At 39.1% G+C, this 24115-nt stretch overlaps 1 protein-coding gene across 1 annotated transcript in view; it reads left to right on the top strand.

Annotated features, from left to right (window-relative positions):
* Nucleotides 1–24115, top strand: part of LOC129624634 (ATP-binding cassette sub-family C member 4-like) — a 369352-nt gene that overhangs the window by 223142 nt on the left and 122095 nt on the right. Inside the window, exons 17-19 of the mRNA XM_055542789.1 lie at nucleotides 361–398; nucleotides 792–886; nucleotides 3240–3386. Of these exons, the coding sequence (XP_055398764.1) occupies nucleotides 361–398; nucleotides 792–886; nucleotides 3240–3386 (280 nt within the window). The remainder of the gene's footprint in view (nucleotides 1–360; nucleotides 399–791; nucleotides 887–3239; nucleotides 3387–24115) is intronic.

Here is a 24115-nt window from a genome sequence, read left to right on the forward strand (position 1 = left end):
CAGTACTGTCAAGAGTCTTCCTTCAAAACCCCGAGCATTTACACTCCTACTTTTTTTTTGACATGTACTTGGATTTGCACTCAAATATGCTATCTTTGGGTAACAAAATAAGTGAGGCTTATTGGTGTGTGTTTGTGACAGAGTCTAGAAAAAAAAAAAAAAAAAGAAGGCCTTTTAGATATATTAAAATATAACATACCCTCCCCTGACCTCTCATCATCTGGGATGTGGGGCTTGACACAGACCTGAGTTGGAAGGACCGTCTCCCTATTCTCAAACCTTTCCGTCCCCCATCCTAGTGAGTGGGGTGTGAGGGCTCAGTAACGTCAGTGTGTGAGTGACTGTTGTTTCCTGCTCTAGGTTGCCTATATCCTGCAAGATTGGTGGCTTTTAAACTGGTGAGTGATTCCTGCTCTGGTCCAAAGTGCTGTGAAGTCTACACAGAGCCTCACTTTCCCACAGGGTCAGGGGGAGGGGTGGGGATTGTTCAGCCTCCTCTTCTGACCCTCATGTAGTTTCCCTGAAGAAAAATCACAGTTCCTGCTGGACTGTGACCCTCCCATGGTCTCTCTCCATGTCTCACTCTCAGAAGCTTCCTCACAGACATTTTTGAGAATTGAAAGTTGTGATTCAAGTGGTATCCCTATAAGGTAGAGAGACATAGGACCCTTAGAGCTGGGAACCATTTTCTAGCATTAAATTCATCTCCTAAATCAAGGTTAATTTTTTTTTTCTGGTATATATGTACATTCTATCTGTAGCATAATATTTTTTTCTTCCCTGTTCCATAGGGCAAATGAACAGGATACTCTTAATATCACGGCACATGAAAAAGGAAATATAACAGAGATGATTGATCTGGACTGGTACTTAGGAATTTTTTCAGGTAAAGCCGAATCATCTGGTCTATTGTACTAGAGTCTGAGGTGCTTACAAGGAGCCTGTGTGAGCAACTAGGGCTTCCAGGAAAAATTCGGAAATACATCAACAAATAAGAGTCTGACTCGCATTTACTGTATTAATTAATTGGAATAATTATTTAAAAAATCTACTAGAAGAAGATGAATGAAGGCTCTTAATTTGCTCTGTATTGGATTTTGGAAGTTAAACTAGAATTGAACATCCAGAAAATCAGCCACTGGAAACATGTGCTACTGTCTATTCTAATGGGTTGCTTTATCTAAATCTTATTATATGGATGGACAAGGGGATTAGAAATGGATCCCCACCCAGTGGTTTGAATTTTTCCAGTTCTGTCTGAATAAACCCTGTCTTTTATTGAACTTAGATGAATTCCTCTGGCAGCAAGGGCCCCCAAGCAAAAGCACTATTTCCTTGCAGGTATGCAAACTCCCCTTTGCCACACTGCTCATCTCATGGGCTTCACCAATTACTTAAGAGAGAAGCTAAGTAGGGAGAAATCCAGTGTCTGGGAATTAATTAGGATTCCTTCTCTTTCTTACCTTGAGATCACAGTGTTATTGCACCTCCAATTGTATGATTAATTTAACATCTGGCTTGCCAGACTAATATTAATTAATATGGCTCTGTTTTCACAAGAGTGCCTAGAATATGTGTAGCATTGCATACTTTCAAAAGGAAATCCTCATCTAAAATTTTAAAATATTTGCACAAGAAACACACATACTAACTTTCTGCAAAGATACAGTGAATTAGATCTTTGTAAGAACACACTCATTGAAATTTGGTATTTCTTTTGTTGATCACTTGCTAAGAAACCTAAATCCACTAGCTGTTTACCTTCTGAATTGGTGGACTGTGGGGGCTTAAAGGAAGAAGGATAGATCCTGTTGTATATTCATTTAGGATAGTCGGCTAAGGCAGATACCTGTTGATGGAATTCATGAATTTGAACAGCTTCCAGAGTTGGAATAACAGTGATGTGAAAAGCTGAAGGAGAAAAAATACCTGATGGAATATTTATAACAGAAGTTATTTCCAGTTTCCTTAGTATCATGGGTTCAAGAGATGTTTGGAGGGCTATTTTAATTTTTATATGCATAGTAAACACTCATTTATGTCTTAAATAAAACAAATTTCAATAATTATGTGCATTTACAAATGCTTTTTGTTTCTATAAAACAATGAGAATAGATGCTCTTTTAGGTTAATTATCTTGTGTTAAGATATAATTTGTATTTTCTTGCAATTCAACTATTTAAGACATTTTCTACTTGTAACTTAGTATAGTATTTTCCTATTTTTAAAGCTACTGGGTATTTTGTTCAATAAAGTGAAATAATTTCTCCTGTTTCCTGTTAATTCACATGCTGGTACCAAAGCATACCACAATTTCACATTATGGAAAATTTTGTAAATAGATTTGAAACATGGAGAAAGAACGATTAACTACTTTTTATAATTAATTTTCCTGCTGAGTTTTTATTCAGTTCAGTTCAGTTCAGTAGTTCAGTCGTGTCGGACTCCTTGCGACCCCATGAATTGCAGCATGCCAGGCCTCCCTGTCCATCACCAACTCCAGGAGTTCACCCAAACTCATGTCCATCAATTCGGTGATGGCATCCAGCCATCTCATCCTTTGTTGTCCCCTTCTCCTCCTGCCCCCAATTCCTCCCAACATCAGAGTCTTTTCCAATGAATCAACTCTTCACATGAGGTGGCCAAAGTATTGGAGTTTCAACTTTACAATCAGTTCTTCCAAAGAACACCCAGGACTGATCTCCTTCAGAATGGACTGGTTGGATCTCCTTGCAGTCCAAGGGACTCTCAAGAGGCTTCTCCAACACCACAGTTCAAAAGCATCAATTCTTCGATGCTCAGCTTTCTTCACAGTCCAACTCTCACATCCATACATAACTACTGGAAAAATCATAGCCTTGACTAGATAGACCTTAGTTGGAAAAGTAATGTCTCTGCTTTTGAATAGTTTTTATTAGAACTTGCAAATTGAGTTTGGAAAGCCTAGAATGAAATTGTAGTTTACACTTCACTTTTTCTTCACATGTGGTTTCTGTTTAGTGAAAGGAAAATACTGATTTTCATATTCTTTTTAATATCTCTTGTGAATGCATTAAACTCTTACAGAATCCATTCTATATATGTATCTAAACTTATTTATTTCAAATTCTGTATATAAAATTTATATGTATATTCTTTTTATAGTGGAAAATACATAATATTTTATGTACATATGTACTTCAGTATCGTTGAAGAAAAGACAGAGATTTTATGTTATGAGTGACATTTCTTTATTTCAGGTTTAACTGCATCTAGTCTCCTTTTTGGTGTCACAAGATCTCTCTTGGCATTGTACATCCTTGTTAATTCTTCACAAACTTTGCACAACAAAATGTTGAAGTCCATTTTGAGAGTTCCGGTATTGTTCTTTGATAGAAATCCAGCGGGTAAGTCAGACACCAGTTTTCTCAGTAAATATATCTTAACACATTTAGTGCTTTGCCATGTTCTGGTATTTGAAAATGGAAGAGATGCTTGGAAGAAATCACTGTGTGTGTCGATTCATTTTCTACAAAAATCTTCACTGATATTTTTCTCTTACTAGAGAAAATTTGAATATAGGCGCATTTAAGCTTTTCATTTATGTGTGTGGGGGAAGGTAAATCAATGTTCACTTAGCAGAATGAGTTAGGAATCCATTTGTTGTATGGCTAATGAAACACCATATATTTGTTTTAAAAATGTATTTATTTTAATTGGAGGATAATTAATTTACAATATTGTGGTGGTCTTGCCATACATCATCATGAATCAGCCATGGGTGCACAATTGTCCCTTCATCCTGAACCCCTGTCCCACCTCTCTCTCCACCCCATCCCCCAGGATTGTCCCAGAGTACCAGCTTGAATGCCCTGCTTCATTCATTGAACTTGCATTGGTCATCTATTTTACATATGGTAATATACATGTTTCAATTCTATTTTCTCAGATCATCCCACCCTTGCCTTCTCCCACATAGTCCAAGAGCCTGTTCTTTACAGGCTCTGTGTCTCTTTTGCTGCCTTGCATATAGGATCGTCATTACCGTCTTTCTAAATTCCATATATATGTGTTAATATTCTGTATTAGTGTTTCTCCTTCTGACTTACTTCACTCTGTATAATAGACTCCAGTTTCATCCACCTCATTTGAACTTACTAAAATGATTTTTTTTCGAGCTGAGTAATATTCCATTGTGTATATGTATCATAACTTCCTTATCCATTTGTCTGTTGATGAACATCTAGGTTGCTTTCATGTCCTAGGTATTGTAAACAGTGCTGTAAAGGACATTGAGGTGCATGTGTCTCTTTCAATGCTGGTTTCCTCAGTGTTTATGCCTAGCAGTGGGATTGTTGGGTCATATGGCAATTCTATAGCCAGTTTTTTAAGGAATCTCCACACCGTTTTCCATAGTGGCTGTACTAGTTAGTGTTTCCACCAACACTGTAAGAGGGAAATACCCTATATTTGATGTAAACATATTTAAATGTCCTAGACTAGTTGCTAAAACATGGATTCTTAAATAGCATTAAGTTAGGTTGTCCCATATGAAGAACCTCCTTACAAGTAATCTCCCTATAGGACACAGGCTATATGTTTCTTTCTTTCATTGCCCTTTCATTCCTGGAATCACACAGCTCTGGCATGTTCTCCAACTATGAGGTTTTCCTAATAAGGTAATGACTTCCAATTACATATAAGAGGCTTTGTATTATCTAACAGGTGAATCTTCAATAGTAAGTTTCAAATATGAGTGTCCCTGGAGGTTCACCAGTGGCTGATGCCTCCACCTTGAGGCCTTTCACCTGTCTTTGGAAGGTATCCTTCTGACTTGGGTTTCTATGAAGAGTTAGTTCATCAGTTAATTGGACACTTTCACTCTGCCAGTTAATTAGACTTGTGCTGAGGCCCAGGGCAGCTTTGTTTTTGCAGGTGATGATTGACAGGACCTACTGAAGTACAAAGGTGGGCTGGAGGAAGGATGGAAGTAGTCTTGGACTGGCCATCAACTAGTTGTGTGACGAAGCCCAAAGCAAGTGCATACTACTTGGGCAGCCAAATATCAAGGCATGATATTGTCATGATACAAGTATGGACTCTGGAACCACCTTCCTAGGTTCAGTCCCGGTGCTAGTTCCTAATTGTGATAGCTGATTGTAGTTAGGTTAATACTTATGTGTTAATTTCTCTGTGTCATAGTTTTCTCACCTGTAAAGTAGAGATGCTGTTCATATCTACCATGTCACAATAACATGAAAATTAAACAGGTTAATATATTCAGAGGGCTTAGCACATGGTTAGTGCCTAATGAACCTTAGTGATGATGATGACATGGTGTCTGGGATCTTTGTCTTCTGTGGGATGGGAATAATGGCTGCCCTCCTTGTTTCATAAGACTTTTGTGAGAATTAAATAAGACTGTTTAGGGTAGTATCCTGTGAAAATTTATTCAGCACTTGTTTAGTTCAGGCACTGGATAAAACACAGGATAATAACCTGCAAAGGCCCACACAAATCTCGTCTTACTATGAAACTGTAGAGAGAAAGTGATTGGAGGAGTCTATGCTATTATGGCTGTGAAGTTGTTCCACTTTGTCAGTTAATGCAAAAACTACAGTCATAAAGTTTGGAGCATTAAGTGGGACTGGATTTCTTTCATCACAGCTTCTGAGTGCTCATGACCACAGTTAACCAGGTTCTTCATGTTCAAGACCTGTAGGCTTCTCCACATGCTGATTCATTTATTTTTCAAGGATTTGGGACCAAGTTTAAATCTTTGAGGTTGCTTATCTTAGAGCAGCTGGCACACTCATGTTTATCTTGCTTCCTTCTCCTTGTATCTCTCAGCACGACTTCATTGTTTCAAGAAAATAGAAGTCCAAATAAGTACTGCAAAGACAGGTCTAGTTTGCCCAAAAGGGTTAGGGGCAGAAAATTATTTATTTCTCTTTTAATGATGTGTTAAATTAAACTTATGTTTATAGTTTATTTTCAAAGTAGAATTTGTAATAAATTATTTTTGGTAGACTTTCTTTCTTGTATGTGATGGCATGAAGAGCAAACCACATATAGTGGTCCTTTGGAAGTTGCAGTTCATAGATCCAGACTATTCAAGCTTCCAAATTCTGTTGTCTGTCAATCAAGGAACTGAAACTGTTAAACAATGAATACATTTCCCTGGGGGTTATTTATGCTTTAAAGAAGTTTTGTGAGTTAAATATTTGATATCTGATAGTAGCTTTACCTCACAAACTTAGGCCTTTATGAAGTAAAGAGGAGGAATTCATCCATTTTAAAACATCAGTAGACATTTAAAATCTATTATTGGACAGAGAGTTGGGATGTAGGTGAAGATGCTATGACATCCCAGTTCTACCGAAACATAGCTTTGGAAGAGCTGTGCCAGTCACTTTTCTTCTCTTGGCCTCAGGTTTTAACATGTAAGAAATGGGGACCTTTTCATTCTATTGGTCTTCTACTAGTTGTTATTTGTGGACCTAAGCACTAGAAAAAAAGTCCCTGTCTTCAAGGTATTTGAAAACATAGGTAATTGCAGACAATAGATTGATTCTTTTTTTTTTAATGTCATGTCAATATTCTATGATTCCGTATGGAAAAGATACAGATCCAAAATTTAAAACAGCTGTAGACTGGAGATCTCAATTCACACGTACACACAACACAGACACTTATAAGTATAGTCCTGTGGTGTATTTCTTTTTCATAGTCAATTACATAAGTTGTTGCCCTTATTTTAAAAAAATATTCTAAAAACTGTTCTGGAACTTAAAGATGAACTGTTTTCAAAATGAAATCACACCAGTGGGAATGTGAGAGGAATTTAGGAAATAAAACTGATTAAAAAAAAAAAAAACAAAACTATCATCTCTAAGCTCACAGCAAACTCAGCTCAGTGTCCAGACTCTTGATGATACTGAAATGCTTTCTTGAGCCACCAGGGACAATCTAGGTGCTAAAGCTAATCTCAGAAAGTGTGTTAGGGAAAGAAGAGGGAAGCCAGCACTTTCACTGTTGCCCTTGGTAATCTCTACACATGCTTCTCTCTGGGCCTTTTAGAAGCATGTTACAAATGTTTTGACAGTAGGCTGAACATAAGCAATGATGTTTCCTTCATAAATACTGTCATGAAACTAACTGATCTCTTGAATGTTTTTTTCATTCTTGGTAACTAGGATTAATTTTCAGAAATTTCTCCCTCAGGTGAAACTCTAATATATAGGAAAAAAGATGACAAGCTTCCAAGTGCACTTTGAGTGGAAATTTATTAAGAGATTGTTGAGTACAAAGCTATTATAAAATTAAGTTCTGTGTTCTGGAAGTATTTTCCTTTCCTTTCCTTTTTTGCAACTGCATTTTAATAGATTGTATCCCATGGGATTAGTTTTCATTGCAATCCCAAAGAAGGGCAATGCTAAAAAATGTTCAAACTACGATATTATTGCACTCATTTCATATGCTAGCAAGGATATGCTCAAGTCCTTCGAGCTAGAACAACTGACTAAGAATTAATCTCCAAAATATACAAGTAGTTTATGTAGCTCAATACCAAAAAAGCAAACAACCTAATAAAAAAGTGGACTGAGTGAAGAACTGAACAGACATTTCTCAAAAGAAGATTTATAAATGGCTAATAAACACACGGGAAAGTGCTCACCCTCGGTCATTATTAGAGAAATGCAAATCAAAACCAAAATGAGGTGTCATCTCAAGTCAGTCAGAATGGCCATCATCCAAAAGTCCATAAATGATAAGTGCTGGAGAGGGTATGGAGAAAAGGGAACCCTGTTGCACTGTTGGTGTGAATGTAAACTGATACAGCCATTATGGAAGACAGTATTTTTGTTGCTGTTCAGTCATTCACTCGTGTCTGACTTTTTGTGACCCCATGGACCACAGCACACCAGGCTTCCTGTCCATCATCAATTCCCAGAGCTTACACAAACACATGTCCGTCGAGTTGGTGATGCCATCCAACCATCTCATCCTCTGTTGTCCCCTTCTCCTGCCTTCAATCTTTCCCAGCATCAGGGTCTTTACCAATGAGTCAGTTCTTCACATCAGGTGGCCAAAGTTTTGGAATTTCAGCTTCAGCATCAGTTGTTCCAATGAATATTCAGGACTGATTTCCTTTAGGATTGACTGGTTTGATCTTGCAGTCCAAGGGACTCTCGAGAGTCTTCTCCAACACCACAGTTGAAAAGCATCAGTTCTTCAGCACTCAGCCTTCTTTATGCTCCCAACATTCACACCCATACATAACTATGGAAAAACCATAGTTTTGGCTAGGCAGACCTTTGTTGTCAAAGTTATGTGTCTTCTTTTTAATACACTGTCTAGGTATATCATAGCTTTTCTTCCAAGGAGCAAGCGTCTTTTAATTTCATGGCTGCAGTCACTGTCCATGGTGATTTTGGAGCCCCCCAAAATAAAGTGTGTCACTGTTTCCATTGTCTCCCATCTATTTGCCATAAAGTGATGGGACCAGGTGTCATGATCTTTGTTTTTTGAATCTTGAGTTTTAAGCCTTGAGTTTAAGTGAAAAAGTTTTAATTTTTTTCACTCTCCTCTTTCACCTTTATCAAGAGGCTCTTTAGTTCCTTTTTATTTTCTGCCATAAGGGTGGTGTTATCTACATATCTGAGGTTATTGATATTTCTCCCAGCAATTTTGATTCCATCTTGTGCTTCATCCAGCCTGGCATTTCACATGATGCACTCTGAATATAGGTAAATAAGCAGGGTGACAATATACAGTCTTGAGGCACTCCTTTCCCAATTTGGAACCAGTCCCTTGTTCTGTGTCCAGTTCTAACTGTTGCTTCTTGACCTCCATACAGGTTTCTCAGGAGTCAGGTAAGATGGTCTGGTATTCCCATCTCTTGAAGAATTTTCCAGAGTTCGTTGTGATCCACACAATCAAAGGCTTTGCAATAGTCAATGAAGCAGAAGTAGATGTTTTTCTGGAATTCTTTTGCTTTTTCTATGATCCACTGGATGTTGGCCATTTGATATCTGGTTCCTCTGCCTTTTCTAAATATAGCTTGTACATCTGAAAGTTCCTGGTTCATGTACTATTGAAGTGTAGCTTGAAGTATTTTGAGTATTACCTTGCTAGCATGTGAAATGAATGCAGATGTGCAGTAATTTCAACATTCTTTGGCATTGCCCTTCTTTGAGACTGGAATGAAACCTGACCTTTTCCAGTCCTGTGGTCACTGTTGAGTTTTCCAAATTTGCTGACATATTGAGTGCACCACTTTCACAGCATCATCTTTTAGGATTTGAAATAGCTCAGCTGGAATTCCATCACATCCACCAGTTTTGTTCATAGTAGTGCTTACTAAGGTCCATGTGACTTCACACTCCAGGATATCTGGCTCCAGGTGAGTGATCACACCATCGTACTTATCTGGGTCATGAAGATCTTTTTTGTACAGTTCTTCTGTGTATTCTTGCCACCTCTTCTTAATATCTTCTGCTTCTGTTAGGTCCCTACCATTTCTGTCATTTACTGTGCCCATCTTTGCATGAAATGTTCCCTTGGTATCTCTAATTTTCTTGAAGTGATCCCTAATATTTCCCATTCTATTGTTTTTCCTGTTTCTTTGAACTGTTCACTTCATAAGACTTTTTATCTTTTCTTGCTATTCTTTGGAACTCTGCATTCAGATGCATGTATCTTTTCTTGGCTCCTTTAGCTTTTGGCTTCTATTCTTTTCCCAGCTATTTGTCAGGCCTCCTTAGACAACCATTTTCCCTTGTGTTTCTTTTTCTTGGGGGTCGTTTTAGTCACCACCTCCTGTACAATGTTATGAACCTCTGTCTATAGTTTTTCATGCACTCTTTCTATCAGAGATAATCCTTGAATCTATTTGTCACTTCTGTATAATCATTAAAGGATTTGATTTAGGTCACACCTGAATGGTCTACTGGTTTTCCCTACTTTCTTCAATTTAAGTCTGAATTTTGCAATAAAGAGCTCATGATATGAGCCACAAAAAGTTCTTGGTCTTGCTTTTGTTGACTATATAGAGCTTCTCCTGCACAAAAGAGCTGGCTGCAAAGGATATAATCAATCTGATTTCAGTATTGGCCATCTGGTGATGTCCGTGTATAGAGTCACAGTCTATGGGGTCTGCAAGATATGGAAACAACTTATGGACTAACAGTCTCATAAGGAAATGGGGAAATGTTTCAACTTCTTGAACACTTGGAAAGTCTATTTTATTTTATTTTATTTTTTTTCAGTGTTCTTAAATTTTATTTTATTTTTAAACTTTACATAACTGTATTAGTTTTGCCAAATATCAAAATGAATCCGCCACAGGTATACATGTGTTCCCCATCCTGAACCCTCCTCCCTCCTCCCTCCCCATTCCATCCCTCTGGGTCTTCCCAGTGCACCAGCCCCAAGCATCCAGTTATATGTTTAAAAATCTCTATCTATATGTTGTTACAAACACAGTCATGCTCCTCATGATGGAAAAATCCTGCCTCCAAACCTGCCATTGAGAGAAGGCAGTGTTATATAGCAGCATGTTGTTAACAATTAAGTAGAAAACAGAGCAACTGCCCTGGGTGATTTTCTGTCTAAGTCCCTGATTTGGGGATTTTTAAGTGAACAATTAGTTAATGATTTCTTTCTGAACTTTAAGTGGATGTTTCTGGAAGTGTTCTTTTGATTCAGTGAGTAATCTTATCCTTCACTCTGTTTGATTGAAGCATGTAAGCAAAAAGAAGAGAATCTTGAAGGTGTCATAAGAAAAATAACACGGTCATTTCTTGCCATCCTACACAAAGATATTTGAACAGGTATTGCAGTGTATGTGGACTAGTACTTAAATACATTTTCTCACATAAATAATTCTATATATCTAAATCAGCAGCAGTGCTTTGAATTATAGGCAGAATCATGGATTAATTGTTTTTTATTACCTTTATTTATTTTAATATAAATTTATTTATTTTAATTGGAGGCTAATTACTTTACAATATTGTATTGGTTTTGCCATACATCAACATGAATCCGCCATGGGTATACACGTGTTCCCCATCCTGAACACCCCTCCCACCTCCCTCCCTGTACCACCCCTCAGGGTCACCCCAATGCACCAGCCCCAAGCATCCTGTATCATGCATGGAACCTGGACTGGCAATTCGTTTCATATATGATATTATACATGTTTCAATGCCATTCTCCCAAATCATCCCACCATCTCCCTCTCCCACAGAGTCCAAAAGACTGCTCTCTACATCTGTGTCTCTTTTGCTGTCTCGCATATGGGGTTATCATTACCATCTTTCTAAATTCCATATATATGCATTAGTATACTGTATTGGTGTTTTTCTTTCTGGCTTACTTCACTCTATATAATAGGCTCCAGTTTCACCCACCTCATTAGAATTGATTCAAATGTATTCTTTTTAATGGCTGAGTAATACTCCATTGTGTATATGTACCACAGCTTTCTTAACCATTCTTCTGCTGATAGACATCTAGGTTGCTTCCATGTCCTGGCTATTATAAACAGTGCTGCGATGAACATTGGGGTACATGTGTCTCTTTCAATTCTGGTTTCTTCAGTGTGTATGCCCAGTAGTGGGATTTCTGGGTCATAAGGCAGTTCTATTTCCAGTTTTTAAAGGAATTTCCACACTGTTCTCCATAGTGTACTAGTTTGTACTAGTTTGCATTCCCACCAACAGTGTAAGAGGGTTCCCTTTTCTCCACACCCTCTCTAGCTTTTATTGCTTGTAGATATTTTTTGGATAGCAGCCATTCTGACTGGCATGAAATGGTACCTCGTAGTGGTTTTGATTTGCATTTCTCTGATCATGAGTGATGTTGAGCATCTTTTCATGTGTTTTTTAGCCATCTGTATGTCTTCTTTGGAGAAATGTCTGTTTAGTTCTTTGGCCCATTTTTTGATTGGGTCGTTTATTTTTCTGGAATTGAGCTGCAGGAGTTGCTTGTACATTTTTGATGTTAGTTGTTTGTCAGTTGCTTCATTTGCTATTATTTTCTCCCATTCTGAAGGCTGTTTATTCACCTTGCTTATAGTTTCCTTTGATGTGCAGAAGCCTTTAATTTTAATTAGGTCCCATTTGTTTATTTTTGCTTTTATTCCCAATATTCTGGGAGGTGGGTCATAGAGGATCCTGCTGTGATTTATGTTGGAGAGTGTTTTGCCTATGTTCTCCTCTAGGCATTTTATAGTTTCTGCTCTTACATTTAGATCTTTAATCCATTTTGAGTTTATTTTTGTGTATGGTGTTAGAAAGTGTTCTAGTTTCATTCTTTTACAAGTGGTTGACCAGTTTTCCCAGCACCACTTGTTAAAGAGATTTTCACTTCTCCATTGCATATTCTCGCCTCCTTTGTCAAAGATAAGTTGTCCATAGGTGCATAGATTTATCTCTGGGCTTTCTATTTTGTTCCATTGATCTATATTTCTGTCTTTGTGCCAGTACCATACTGTCTTGATGACTGGGCCTTTGTAGTAGAGCCTGAAGTCACGTAGGTTGATTCCTCCAGTTCCATTCTTATTTCTCAAGATTGCCTTGGCTATTTGAGTTTTTTTTTTTTCTTTTGTATTTCCATACTAATTTATTTGTTCTACCTCTGTGAAAAATACTGTTGGTAACTTGATAGGGGTTGCATTGCATCTATAGATCACTTTGGGTAGTATACTCATTTTCACTATATTGATTCTTCTGATCCATGAACATGGTATATTTCTCCATCTATTAGTGTTCTTTTTGATTTCTTTCACCAGTGTTTTACAGAGGGATTGGGGGCAAGAGGAGAAGGGGATGACAGAGGATGAGATGGCTGGATGGCATCACTGACTCGATGGACGTGGGTCTCAGTGAACTACTGGAGTTGGTGATGGACAGGGAGGCCTGGCGTGCTGCAATTCATGGGGTCGCAAAGAGTTGGACATGACTGAGCGACTGATCTGATCTGATCTGATATATAGGTCTTTAGTTTCTTTAGGTAGATATATTCCTAAGTATTTTATTCTTTTCATTGCAATGGTGAATGGAATTGTTTCCTTAATTTCTCTATTTTCTCATTATTAGTGTACAGGAATGCAAGGGATTTCTGTGTGCTGATCTTATATCCTGAAACTTTACTGTATTCATTGATTAGTTCTAGTAATTTTCTAGTGGAGTCTTTAGGGTTTTCTTTGTAAAGGATCATGTCATCTGCAAACAGTGAGAGTTTTACTTCTTTTCCAGTTTGGATTCCTTTTATTTCTTTTTCTGCTCTGATTGCTGTGGCCAAAACTTCCAAAACTACATTGAATGGTAGTGGTGAAAGTGGGCACCCTTGTCTTGTTCCTGACTTTAGGGGAAATGGTTTCAATTTTTCACTATTGAGGATAATGTTTGCTATGGGTTTGTCATATATAGCTTTTATTATGTTGAGGTATGTTCCTTCTATTCCTGCTTTCTGGAGAGTTTTTATCATAAATGGATGTTGAATTTTGTCAAAGGCTTTCTCTGCATCTATTGAGATAATCATATTGCTTTTATTTTTCAATTTGTTTTTTTTTTTTTTTTTTTTTTTTTTTTTTTTTTTTTATTTTATTTTATTTTTAAACTTTACATAACTGTATTAGATTTGCCAAATATCAAAATGAATCCGCCACAGGTTTACATGTGTTCCCCATCCTGAACCCTCCTCCCTCCTCCCTCCCCATTCCATCCCTCTGGGTCGTCCCAGTGCACCAGCCCCAAGCATCCTTGATTTGCCGATATTGAAGAATCCTACATCCCTGGGATAAAGCCCACTTGGTCATGGTTTATGATCTTTTTAATGTGTTGTTGGATTCTGATTGCTAGAATTTTGTTAAGGATTTTTGCATCTATGTGCATCAGTGATATTGGCCTGTAGTTTTCTTTTTTTGTGGCATCTTTGTCAGGTTTTGCTATTAAGGTGATGGTGGCCTCATAGAATGAGTTTGGAAGTTTACCTTCCTCTTCAATTTTGTGGAAGAGTTTGGGTAGGATAGGTGTTAGCTCTTCTCTAAATTTTTGTAGAATTCAACTGTGAAGCCATTTGGACCTGGGCTTTTGTTTGCTGGAAGATTTCTGATTACAGTTTCAATTTCCATATTTGTGATGGGTCTGTTAAGATTTTCTATTTCTTCCTGGTTCAGTTTTGGAAAGTTGTACTTTTCTAAGAATTTGTCCATTTCTTCTATGTTGTCCATTTTATTGGCATATAATTGCTGATAGTAGTCTCTTATGATCCTTGGTATTTCTGTGTTGTCTGTTGTGATCTCTCCATTTTCATTTCTAATTTTATTGATTTGATTTTTCTCCCTTTGTTTCTTGATGAGTCTGGCTAATGGTTTGTCAATTTTATTTATCCTCTCAAAGAACCAGCTTTTGGCTTTGTTAATTTTTACTATGGTCTCTTTTGCATTTATTTCTGCCCTAATTTTTAAGATTTCTTTCCTTCTACTAACTCTGGGGTTCTTCATTTCTTCCTTTTCTAGTTGCTTTAGGTGTAGAGTTAGGTTATTTAATTGAATTTTTTCTTGTTTCTTGAGGTATGCCTTTATTACTATGAACCTTCCCCTTAGCACTGCTTTTACAGTGTCCCACAGGTTCTGGGTTGTTGTGTTTTCATTTTCATTAGTTTCTATGCATATTTTGATTTCTTTTTTGATTTCTTCTGTGATTTGTTGGTTATTCAGTAGCGTGTTGTTCAGCCTCCATATGTTGGAATTTTTAATAGTTTTCCTCCTGTAATTGAGAACTAATCTTACTGCATTGAAGTCAGAAAAGATGCTTGGAATGATTTCAATTTTTTTGAATTTACCAAGGCTAGATTTATGACCCAGGATGTGAGCTATCCTGGAGAAGGTTCCGTGTGCAGTTGAGAAAAAGGTAAAATTCATTGTTTTGGGGTGAACTGTCTGATAGATATCAATTAGGTCTAACTGGTCTATTGTATCATTTAAAGTTTGTGTTTCCTTGTTAATTTTCTGTTTAGTTGATCTATCCATAGGTGTGAGTGGGGTATTCAAGTCTCCCACTATAATTGTGTTATTGTTAGTTCCCCTTTCATACTTGTTAGCATTTGTCTTACATATTGCGGTACTCCTATGTTGGGTTCATATATATTTATAATTGTTATATCTTCTTCTTGGATTGCTCCTTTGATCATTATGTAGTGATCTTCTTCCTCTTTTTTCATAGTCTTTGTTTTAAAGTCTATTTTATCTGATATGAGCATTGCTACTCCTGCTTTCTTTTGGTCTCTATTTGTGTGGAATATCTTTTTCCAGCCCTTCACTTTCAGTGTGTATGTGTCCCCTGTTTTGAGGTGGGTCTCTTGTAGACAACATATATAGGGGTCTTGTTTTTGTATCCGTTCAGCCAGTCTTTGTCTTTTGGTTGGGGCATTCAACAAATTTACATTTAAGGTAATTATTGATAAGTATGATCCCATTGCCATTTATTTTATTGTTTTGGGTTCGAGTTTATACACCCTTTCTGTGTTTCCTGTCTAGAGAAGATCTTTAACATTTGTTGGAGAGCTGGATTGGTGGTGCTGAATTCTCTCAGCTTTGCTTGTCTGTAAAGCTTTTGATTTCTCCTTCATATTTGAATTAGATCCTTGCTGGGTACAGTAATCTGGGCTGTAGATTATTTTCTTTCATCACTTTAAATATGTCCTGCCATTCCTTCCTGGCCTGAAGAGTTTCTATTGAAAGATGAGGTGTTATCCTTATGGGAATTTCCTTGTGTGTTATTTGTTGTTTTTCCCTTGCTGCTTTTAATATTTGTTCTTTGTGTTTGATCTTTGTTAATTTGATCAATATGTTTCTTGAGGTGTTTCGCCTTGGGTTTATCCTGTTTGGGACTCTCTGGGTTTCTTGGAGTTGGGTGATTATTTCCTTCCCCATTTTCGGGAAGTTTTCAACTATTATCTCCTCAAGTGTTTTCTCATGGTCTTTCTGTTTGTCTTCTTGTTCTGGGACTCCTATGATTCGAGTGTTGGGGCATTTATCATTGTCCTGGAGGTCTCTGAGATTGTCCTCATTTCTTTTAATTCGTTTTTATTTTTTCCTCTCTGATTCGTTTATTTCTACTATTTTATCTTCTACTTCACTAATTCTATTTTTTGCCTCAGTTATTCTACTATTTGTTCCCTCCAGAGTGTTTTTGATCTCATTTATTGCATTAATCATTATATACTGACTCTTTTTTATTTCTTCTAGGTCCTTGTTAAACCTTTCTTGCATCTTCTCAATCCTTGTCTCCAGGCTGTTTATCTGTGATTCCATTTTGATTTCAAGATTTTGAATCATTTTCACTATCATTATTCGGAATTCTTTATCAGGTAGATTCCCTATCTCTTCCTCTTTTGTTTGGTTTGGTGGGCATTTATCCTGTTCCTTTACCTGCTGTGTATTCCTATGTGTCTTCATCCTGTTTATATTGCTGTGTTTGGGATGCCCTTTCTGCATTCTGGCAGCCCTTTCTGTATTCTGGTAGTTTGTGGAGTTCTCTTTATTGTGGAGTGTCCTCACTGTGGACGTGGTTGTACTGGTGGCTTGTCAAGGTTACCTGGTTAGGGAAGCTTGTGTTGGTGTTCTAGTGCGTGGAGCTCAATTTCTTCTCTCTGGAGTGCAGTGAACTGTCCAGTAATGAGTTATAAAATGTCAATGGGTTTGTAATGACTTTGGGCAGCCTGTATATTGAAGCTCAGGGCTGTGTTCCTGTGTTGCTGGAGAGTTTGCATGGTATGTTTTGCTTTGGAACTTGTTGGCACTTGGGTGGTGCTTGGTTTCAGTGTAGGTATGGAGGTCTGCAAGAAACACAAGCTTGAATCAAGATTGTTGGGAGAAATATCAATAACCTCAGATATGCAGATGACACCACCATTATGGCAGAAAGTGAAGAGGAACTCAAAAGCCTCTTGATGAAAGTGAAAGTGGAGAGTGAAACAGTTGGCTTAAAGCTCAACATTCAGAAAACGAAGATCATGGCATCTGGTCCCAACACTTCATGGGAAATAGATGGGGAAACAGTGGAAACAGTGTCAGACTTTATTTTTCTGGGCTCCAAAATCACTGCAGATGGTGACTGCAGCCATGAAATTAAAAGACTCTTATTCCTTGGAAGGAAAGTTATGACCAACCTGGATAGCATATTCAAAAGCAGAGACATTACTTTGCCAACAAAGGTTCGTGTAGTCAAGGCTATGGTTTTTCCTGTGGTCATGTATGGATGTGAGAGTTGGACTGTGAAGAAGGCTGAGTGCCGAAGTATTGATGATTTTGAACTGTGGTGTTGGAGAAGACTCTTGAGAGTCCCTTGGACTGCAAGGAGATCCAACCAGTCCATTCTGAAGATCAGCCCTGGGATTTCTTTGGAAGGAATGATGCTAAAGCTGAAACTCCAGTACTTTGGCCACCTCATGCAAAGAGTTGACTCATTGGAAAAGACTCTGATGCTAGGAGGGATTGGGGGCAGGAGGAGAAGGGGACGACAGAGGGTGATATGGCTGGATGGCATCACTGACTAGATGGACGTGAGTCTCAGTGAACTCCGGGAGTTGGTGATGGACAAGGAGGCCTGGCATGCTGCGATTCATGGGGTTGCAAAGAATCAGACACGACTGAGCGACTGATCTGATCTGATCTGATCTGATGGAGGCATTTGATGAACTCCTGTTGATTAATGTTCCCTGGAGTCAGGAGTTTTCTGGTGTTCTCATGATTTGGACTTAAGCCTCCTGCTTCTGATTTTCAGTCTTATTTTTAAAGTAGCATCAAGACTTCTCCATCTATACAGCACCAGTGATAAAACATCTAGGTTAAAGATGAAAAGTTTCTCCACAGTAGGGGACTCCCAGAAAGGTTCACAGAGTTACATGAAGAGAAGAGAAGAGGGAGGAGGGAGATAGAGGTGACCCAAATGACATGAGGTGGAATCAAAAGTGGAGAGAGCAAGCTTGCCAGTAATCACTCCCTGTGTGCATTCCACAGTCTGGGCCACTCAGAGATGTTCACGGAGTTATACAGAGAAGAGAAGAGGGAGGAAGGAGGCAGAGGTGGCCAGGAGGATAAAGCAGGGAGAATCAAAAGGAGAGAAACAGATCCAGCCAGTAATCTGCTCCCTAAGTGTTCTCCACTGTCTGGGTCACAGAAAGAGATTCACAGAGTACAGTAGAGAAGAGAAGGCGGATGGAGGAGATAGAGGTGACCTGGTGGAGATAAAGGAGAGTCCAAAGAAGGAGAGAGCATTCAAGCCAGTAATCTCGCTCCTAAGTAAAAATGGGTACTGAAGACTGGGTTCTTAAAGGTACAAAATTGAATACAAATACCAAAAAGCAAAGATTAAAAATCAAGAGTAGAGGTTGAATTTTGAAAAATACAATATTAAAGAAAAAAAAAAGAAAAAAAGACACAAATAAACAAAGTCACAAAATTATATATATATATATATATGAAGTCTGCTTTAAAAATAGGGTCTTTTTTTTTTGCAAAGTAATAATAGGTTATAAAAATGAAAATTAAAGGAGTAATAGAGGACTTAAAAATTTAAAAAAAATTAAAAAAATGATAGTAAAAATAGTAAAAATATATCTAGGACTTTCTCTGGTGGTGTTGTGGGTAGTGTGGGGTCAGTTCATTTTCAGCTGGTTCCTTGGTCCGGCTTATATTTCTCAAGATCTATAGGGCCCTTCTTATGTAGTTGGTACTAATGCCAGGATTTTAATCTATTGCACCTGTCACTTCCAAGGCAGTTCCCTCTGTTTTAGCTTCTTCTGTTTGCTGGTCTCTTCAGTGTCTGATTTTCACCCTGACTGAAGGGGATGGTGGTGGACACTTTTTTAGGCTCACTTGTTCAGTCGCACTGTGGGGAGGGAGGGATGCTGCAAACAAATAACACTGGCATGTGCTTGCAGTGTCTCAGCCACACTGGGCCTGACCCCGTTCACGGCACATGTGCCCTCCCTGCCCCCACTGCTAAGGCTGTAGGTTGTTCCTCCGGGGACCGTCTGAGGTTGGCCTGGGCTGCATGCACATCCCGGGTCTAAGCTGATCAGGTTCAGTCACTCGGGTAGTCCTCAGAGGCACAGACTCGGTTGGGCCTGCATTTTGTGCCCTTCGCAGGTCCGAGCAGCTCAGGTGATGTGGTGTTTGGAGAGCACAGTTGCTGCAACTTATCGCCTCCCTTGTCCCTGCCATTCAGTTTTCTGGGTGTACAACTGGCACGCCTTCTCAGGCGGATGTTGACCGTCCAGAACCCCAAGAAGTCTTAGTTAGCAACGAAGCCTGCTTGCAGTTTGGTAGATAATGCCTCTCTGGGGCTGAGATTGCCCCTTTTGAATCTGGCTGCCTGTCGCCAGAGGGGGATAGTCTGCAGCCAGCTATCTCTGCTCAGTCCTTTGTTCTGTGAGCAGGCCTGGTGGTTTCTTAGGTTAGGGCTTTTCTCGTGGTAGCTATCCCACAGTCTGGTTTGTTAGCCCAAGTTAGTTCCCTCAGATTGCCCTCGGGGCATTCAGGCCCGGTCCTTACTCTAAGCAATTCAGCCCACGCCTCCCTGCCCAGCCCCTGCTTGCTAGTGGTGGATGCAGGCGTCTGAGCTGCTTCTCCACTGGGGGAGTTACCATTGGGCACGTAATCTGTGAGTTTTAATTATTTATTTACTTTTCTCCCAGTTATGTTGCCCTCTGTGGTTCCAAGGCTCACCACAGACTCGGCAGTGAGTGTTTCCTGATGTTTGGAACTTCTCTCTTTTTAAGACTCCCTTCCCCTATGGAGCTCTGTCCCTACCTCTTTTGTCTCACTTTTTGTCTTTTATATTTTTTCCTACCTCCTTTCGAAGACAATGGGCTGATTTTCTGGGTGCCTGATGTCCTCTGCCAGCATTCAGAAGTTGTTTTGTGGAATTTACTCAGCGTTCAAATGTTCTTTTGATGAATTTGTTGTGGAGAAAGTCTCCCCATCCTATTCCTCTGACATCTTAGGACCGCCCCCCTTTTTATTAACTTTTAATATTTAGTTAGTTCAGTTGCTCAGTTGTGTCCGACTCTTTGAGACCCCATGAATCAGAGCATGTTAGGCCTCCCTGTCCATCACCAATTCCCGGAGTTTACTCAAACTCAAGTCCGTCAATTTGGTGATGCAATACAGCCATCTCAACCTCTGTTGTTCCCTTCTCCTCCTGCCCCAAATCCCTCCCAGCATCAGGGTCTTTTCCAATGAGTCAACTCTTTGCATGAGGTGGCCAAAGTATTGGAATTTCAGCTTCAGCATCAGTCCTTCCAATGAACACCCAAGACTGATCTCCTTTAGGATGGACTGGTTGGATCTCTTTGCAGTCCAAGGGATTCTCAAGAGTCTTCTCCAACACCACAATCCAAAAGCAAAAGTACTTCAGTGCTCAGCTTTCTTCATAGTCCAACTCCCATCCATACATGACCACTGGAAAAACCATAGCCTTGACTAGATGGACCTTTGTTGGCAAAGTAATGTCTCTGCTTTTGAATATGCTATCTAGATTGGTCATAACTTTGCTTCCAAGGAGTAAGCGTCTTTTAATTTAATGGCTGAAATCACCATGTGCAGTGATTTTGGAGCCCAGAAAAATAAAGTCAGCCAGTTTCCACTGTTTCCTCATGGATTTGCCATGAAGTGTTGGGACCGGATGCCATGATCTTCGTTTTCTGAATGTTGAGCTTTAAGCCAACTTTTTCACTCTCCTCTTTCATATTCATCAAGAGGCTCTTTAGTTCCTCTTCACTTTCTGCCTTAAGTGTGGTGTCATCTGCATATCTGAGGTTATTGATACATCTCCTGGCAAGCTTAATTCCAGCTTGTGCTTCCTCTAGCCCAGCATTTCTCATGATATACTCTGCATATAAGTTAAATAAGCAGGGTGACAATATACAGCCTTGACGTACTCCTTTTCCTATTTGAAACCAGTCTGTTGTTCCATGTCCAGTTCTAAGTGTTGCTTCCTGACCTGCATACAGGTTTCTCAAGAGGCAGGTCAGGTGGTCTTTCCAAAAGAAGAAAGGTCAGAACTTTCCACAGTTTATTGTGATACACAGAGTCAAAGGCTTTGGCATAGTCAATAAAGCAGAAATAGATGTTTTTCTGGAACTCTCTTGCTTTTTCCATGATCCAGTGGATGCTGGCAATTTGATCCGTGGTTCCTCTGCCTTTTCTAAAACCAGCTTGAACATCTGGAAGTTCTCGGTCGTGTATTGCTGAAGCCTGGCTTGGAGAATTTTGAGCATTACTTTACTAGCGTGTGAGATGAGTACAATTGTGTGGTAGTTTGAGCATTCTTTTGCATTGCCTTTCCTTGGAATTGGAAGGAAAACTGACCTTTTCCAGTCCTGTAGCCACTGCTGAGTTTTCCAAATTTTTGGCATATTGAGTGCAGCACTTTCACAGTGTCATCTTTCAGGATTTGAAATACCTCAACTGGTATTCCAACACCTCCACTAGCTTTGTTCATAGTGATGCTTCCTAAGGCCCACTTGACTTCACATTCCATGATGTCTGGCTCTAGGTGAGTGATCACAGCATCATGATTATCTGGGTCATGAAGATATTGTTTGTACAGTTCTTCTGTGTATTCTTGCCACCTCTTCTTAGTATCTTCTGCTTCTGTTAGGTCCATACCATTTCTGTCCTTTATTGAGCCCATCTTTGCATGAAATATTCCTTTTGTATCTCTAATTATCTTGACGAGGTCTCTAGTCTTTCCCATTCTATTGTTTTCCTCTATGTCGTTGCATTGATCAATGAGAAAGGCTTTCTTATCTCTCCTTGCTATTCTTTGGAACTCTGCATTCATATGGGTATATCTTTCCTTTTCTCCTTTGCTTTTCACTTCTCTTCTTTTCACAGCTATTTGTAAGGCCTCCTGAGACAGCCATTTTGTTTTTTTTCATTTCTTTTTCTTGGGGATGGTGTTGATCCCTGTCTACTGTAAAATTTCACGAACCTCCATCCATAGTTGATCAGGCACTCTGTCTATCAGATCTAGTCCCTTAAATCTATTTCTCACTTCTACTGTATAGTCATAAGGGATTTGATTAAGGTCATACTTGAATGGTCTAGTGGTTTTCTCCACTTTGTTCAATTTCTGTCTGTATTTGGCAATAGGAGATCATAATCTGAGCCACAGTCAGCTCCAGGTCTTGTTTTTACTGACTCTATAGAGCTTCTTCATCTTTGGATGCAAAGAATATAATTAATCTGATTTCGTTGTTGACCATCTGGTGATGTCCATGTATAGAGTCTTCTCTTGTGTTGTTGGAAGAGGGTGTTTGCTATGACCAGTGCATTCTCTTGGCAGAACTCTCTTAGCCTTTGCCCTGCTTCATTCTGTACTCCAAGGCCTAATTTGCCTGTTACTCCAGGTGTTTCTTGACTTCCTACTTCTGCATTCCTGTCACTGATCAGATCAGTCAGATCAGATCACAGATCACAGATCATCAGATCACAGATCAGATCAGATCAGTCGCTCAGTCGTTTCCGACTCTTTGGACCCCATGAATTTCAGCACGCCAGGCCTCCCTGTCCATCACCAACTCCCGAAGTTCACTGAGACTCACGTCCATCGAGTCAGTGATGCCATCCAGCCATCTCATCCTCTGTCGTCCCCTTCTCCTCCTGCCCCCAATCCCTCCTAGCATCAGAGTCTTTTCCAATGAGTCAACTCTTTGCATGAGGTGGCCAAAGTACTGGAGTTTCAGCTTTAGCATCATTCCTTCCAAAGAAATCCCAGGGCTGATCTTCAGAATGGACTGGTTGGATCTCCTTGCAGTCCAAGGGACTCTCAAGAGCCTTCTCCAACACCACAGTTCAAAATCATCAATACTTCGGCACTCAGCCTTCTTCACAGTCCAACTCTTACATCCGTACATGACCACAGGAAAAACCATAGCCTTGAGTAGACAGACCTTTGTTGGCAAAGTAATGTCTCTGCTTTTGAATATGCTATCCAGGTTGGTCATAACTTTCCTTCCAAGGAGTAAGAGTCTTTTAATTTCATGACTGCAGTCATCATCTGCAATGATATTGGAGCCCAGAAAAATAAAGTCTGACACTGTTTCCACTGTTTCCCCATCTATTTCCCATGAAGTGATGGGACCGGATGCCATGATCTTTGTTTTCTGAATGTTGAGCTTTAAGCCAACTTTTTCACTCTCCACTTTCACTTTCATCAAGAGGCTTTTTAGTTCCTCTTCACTTTCTGCCATAAGAGCGGTGTCATCTGCATATCTGAGGGTATTGATATTTCTCTCGGCAATCTTGATTCTAGCTTGTGTTTCTTCCAGTCCAGCATTTCTCATGATGTACTCTGCATATAAGTTAAAAAACAGAGTGACAATATACAGCCTTGACGTACTCCTTTTCCTATTTGGAAGCAGTGTGTTGTTCTATGTCCAGTTCTAACTGTTGCTTCCTGACCTGCATACGAATTTCTCAAGAGGCAGATCAGGTGGTCTGGTATTCCCATCTCTTTCAGAATTTTCCACGGTTTATTGTGATCCACACAGTCCAAGGCTTTGGCATAGTCGAAGCAGAAATAAAGCAGAAGTCAATAAAGCAGAACTATAATGAAAAGGACATCTTTTTTGGGTGTTAGTTCTCAAAGGTCTTGTAGGTCATCATAAAACTGTTCAACTTCAGCTTCCACAGCATTTCTGGGTAAAAGGGTATTTAGTAATTTGAAATTTTAACTTTACAAAAATCTATCATTTCCCCAACTAATTTTAGAAAGCAAGTTTAAGAAGTTGGACATGGATTGTTTTGGGTCAAATTCAAAGGAACCTGCCATTTCTTTTCTCTCTCTCTCTCTCTCGTTTTTTCTTCAATTTTCCTTCCCTGATAGCTCAGATGTTAAAAAATCTGCCTGCAGATTACAGTCCATGGGGTCACAAAGAGTAGGACAGGACTGAGTGACTAACACACAACACTTTCATAGTTGATTTACAATGTATAAAATGTATAGTGGAGTGATTCAGTTATGTCTACATATATAAAATATGTACATGTATGTATCTTTTTAAGATTCTTTTCCATTATACGTTATTAGAAGTTATTGAATATAGATCCCTG

This window comes from Bubalus kerabau, chromosome 12 (assembly GCF_029407905.1).
Source record: "Bubalus kerabau isolate K-KA32 ecotype Philippines breed swamp buffalo chromosome 12, PCC_UOA_SB_1v2, whole genome shotgun sequence".
In the NCBI taxonomy this organism is placed as follows: domain Eukaryota; kingdom Metazoa; phylum Chordata; class Mammalia; order Artiodactyla; family Bovidae; genus Bubalus; species Bubalus kerabau.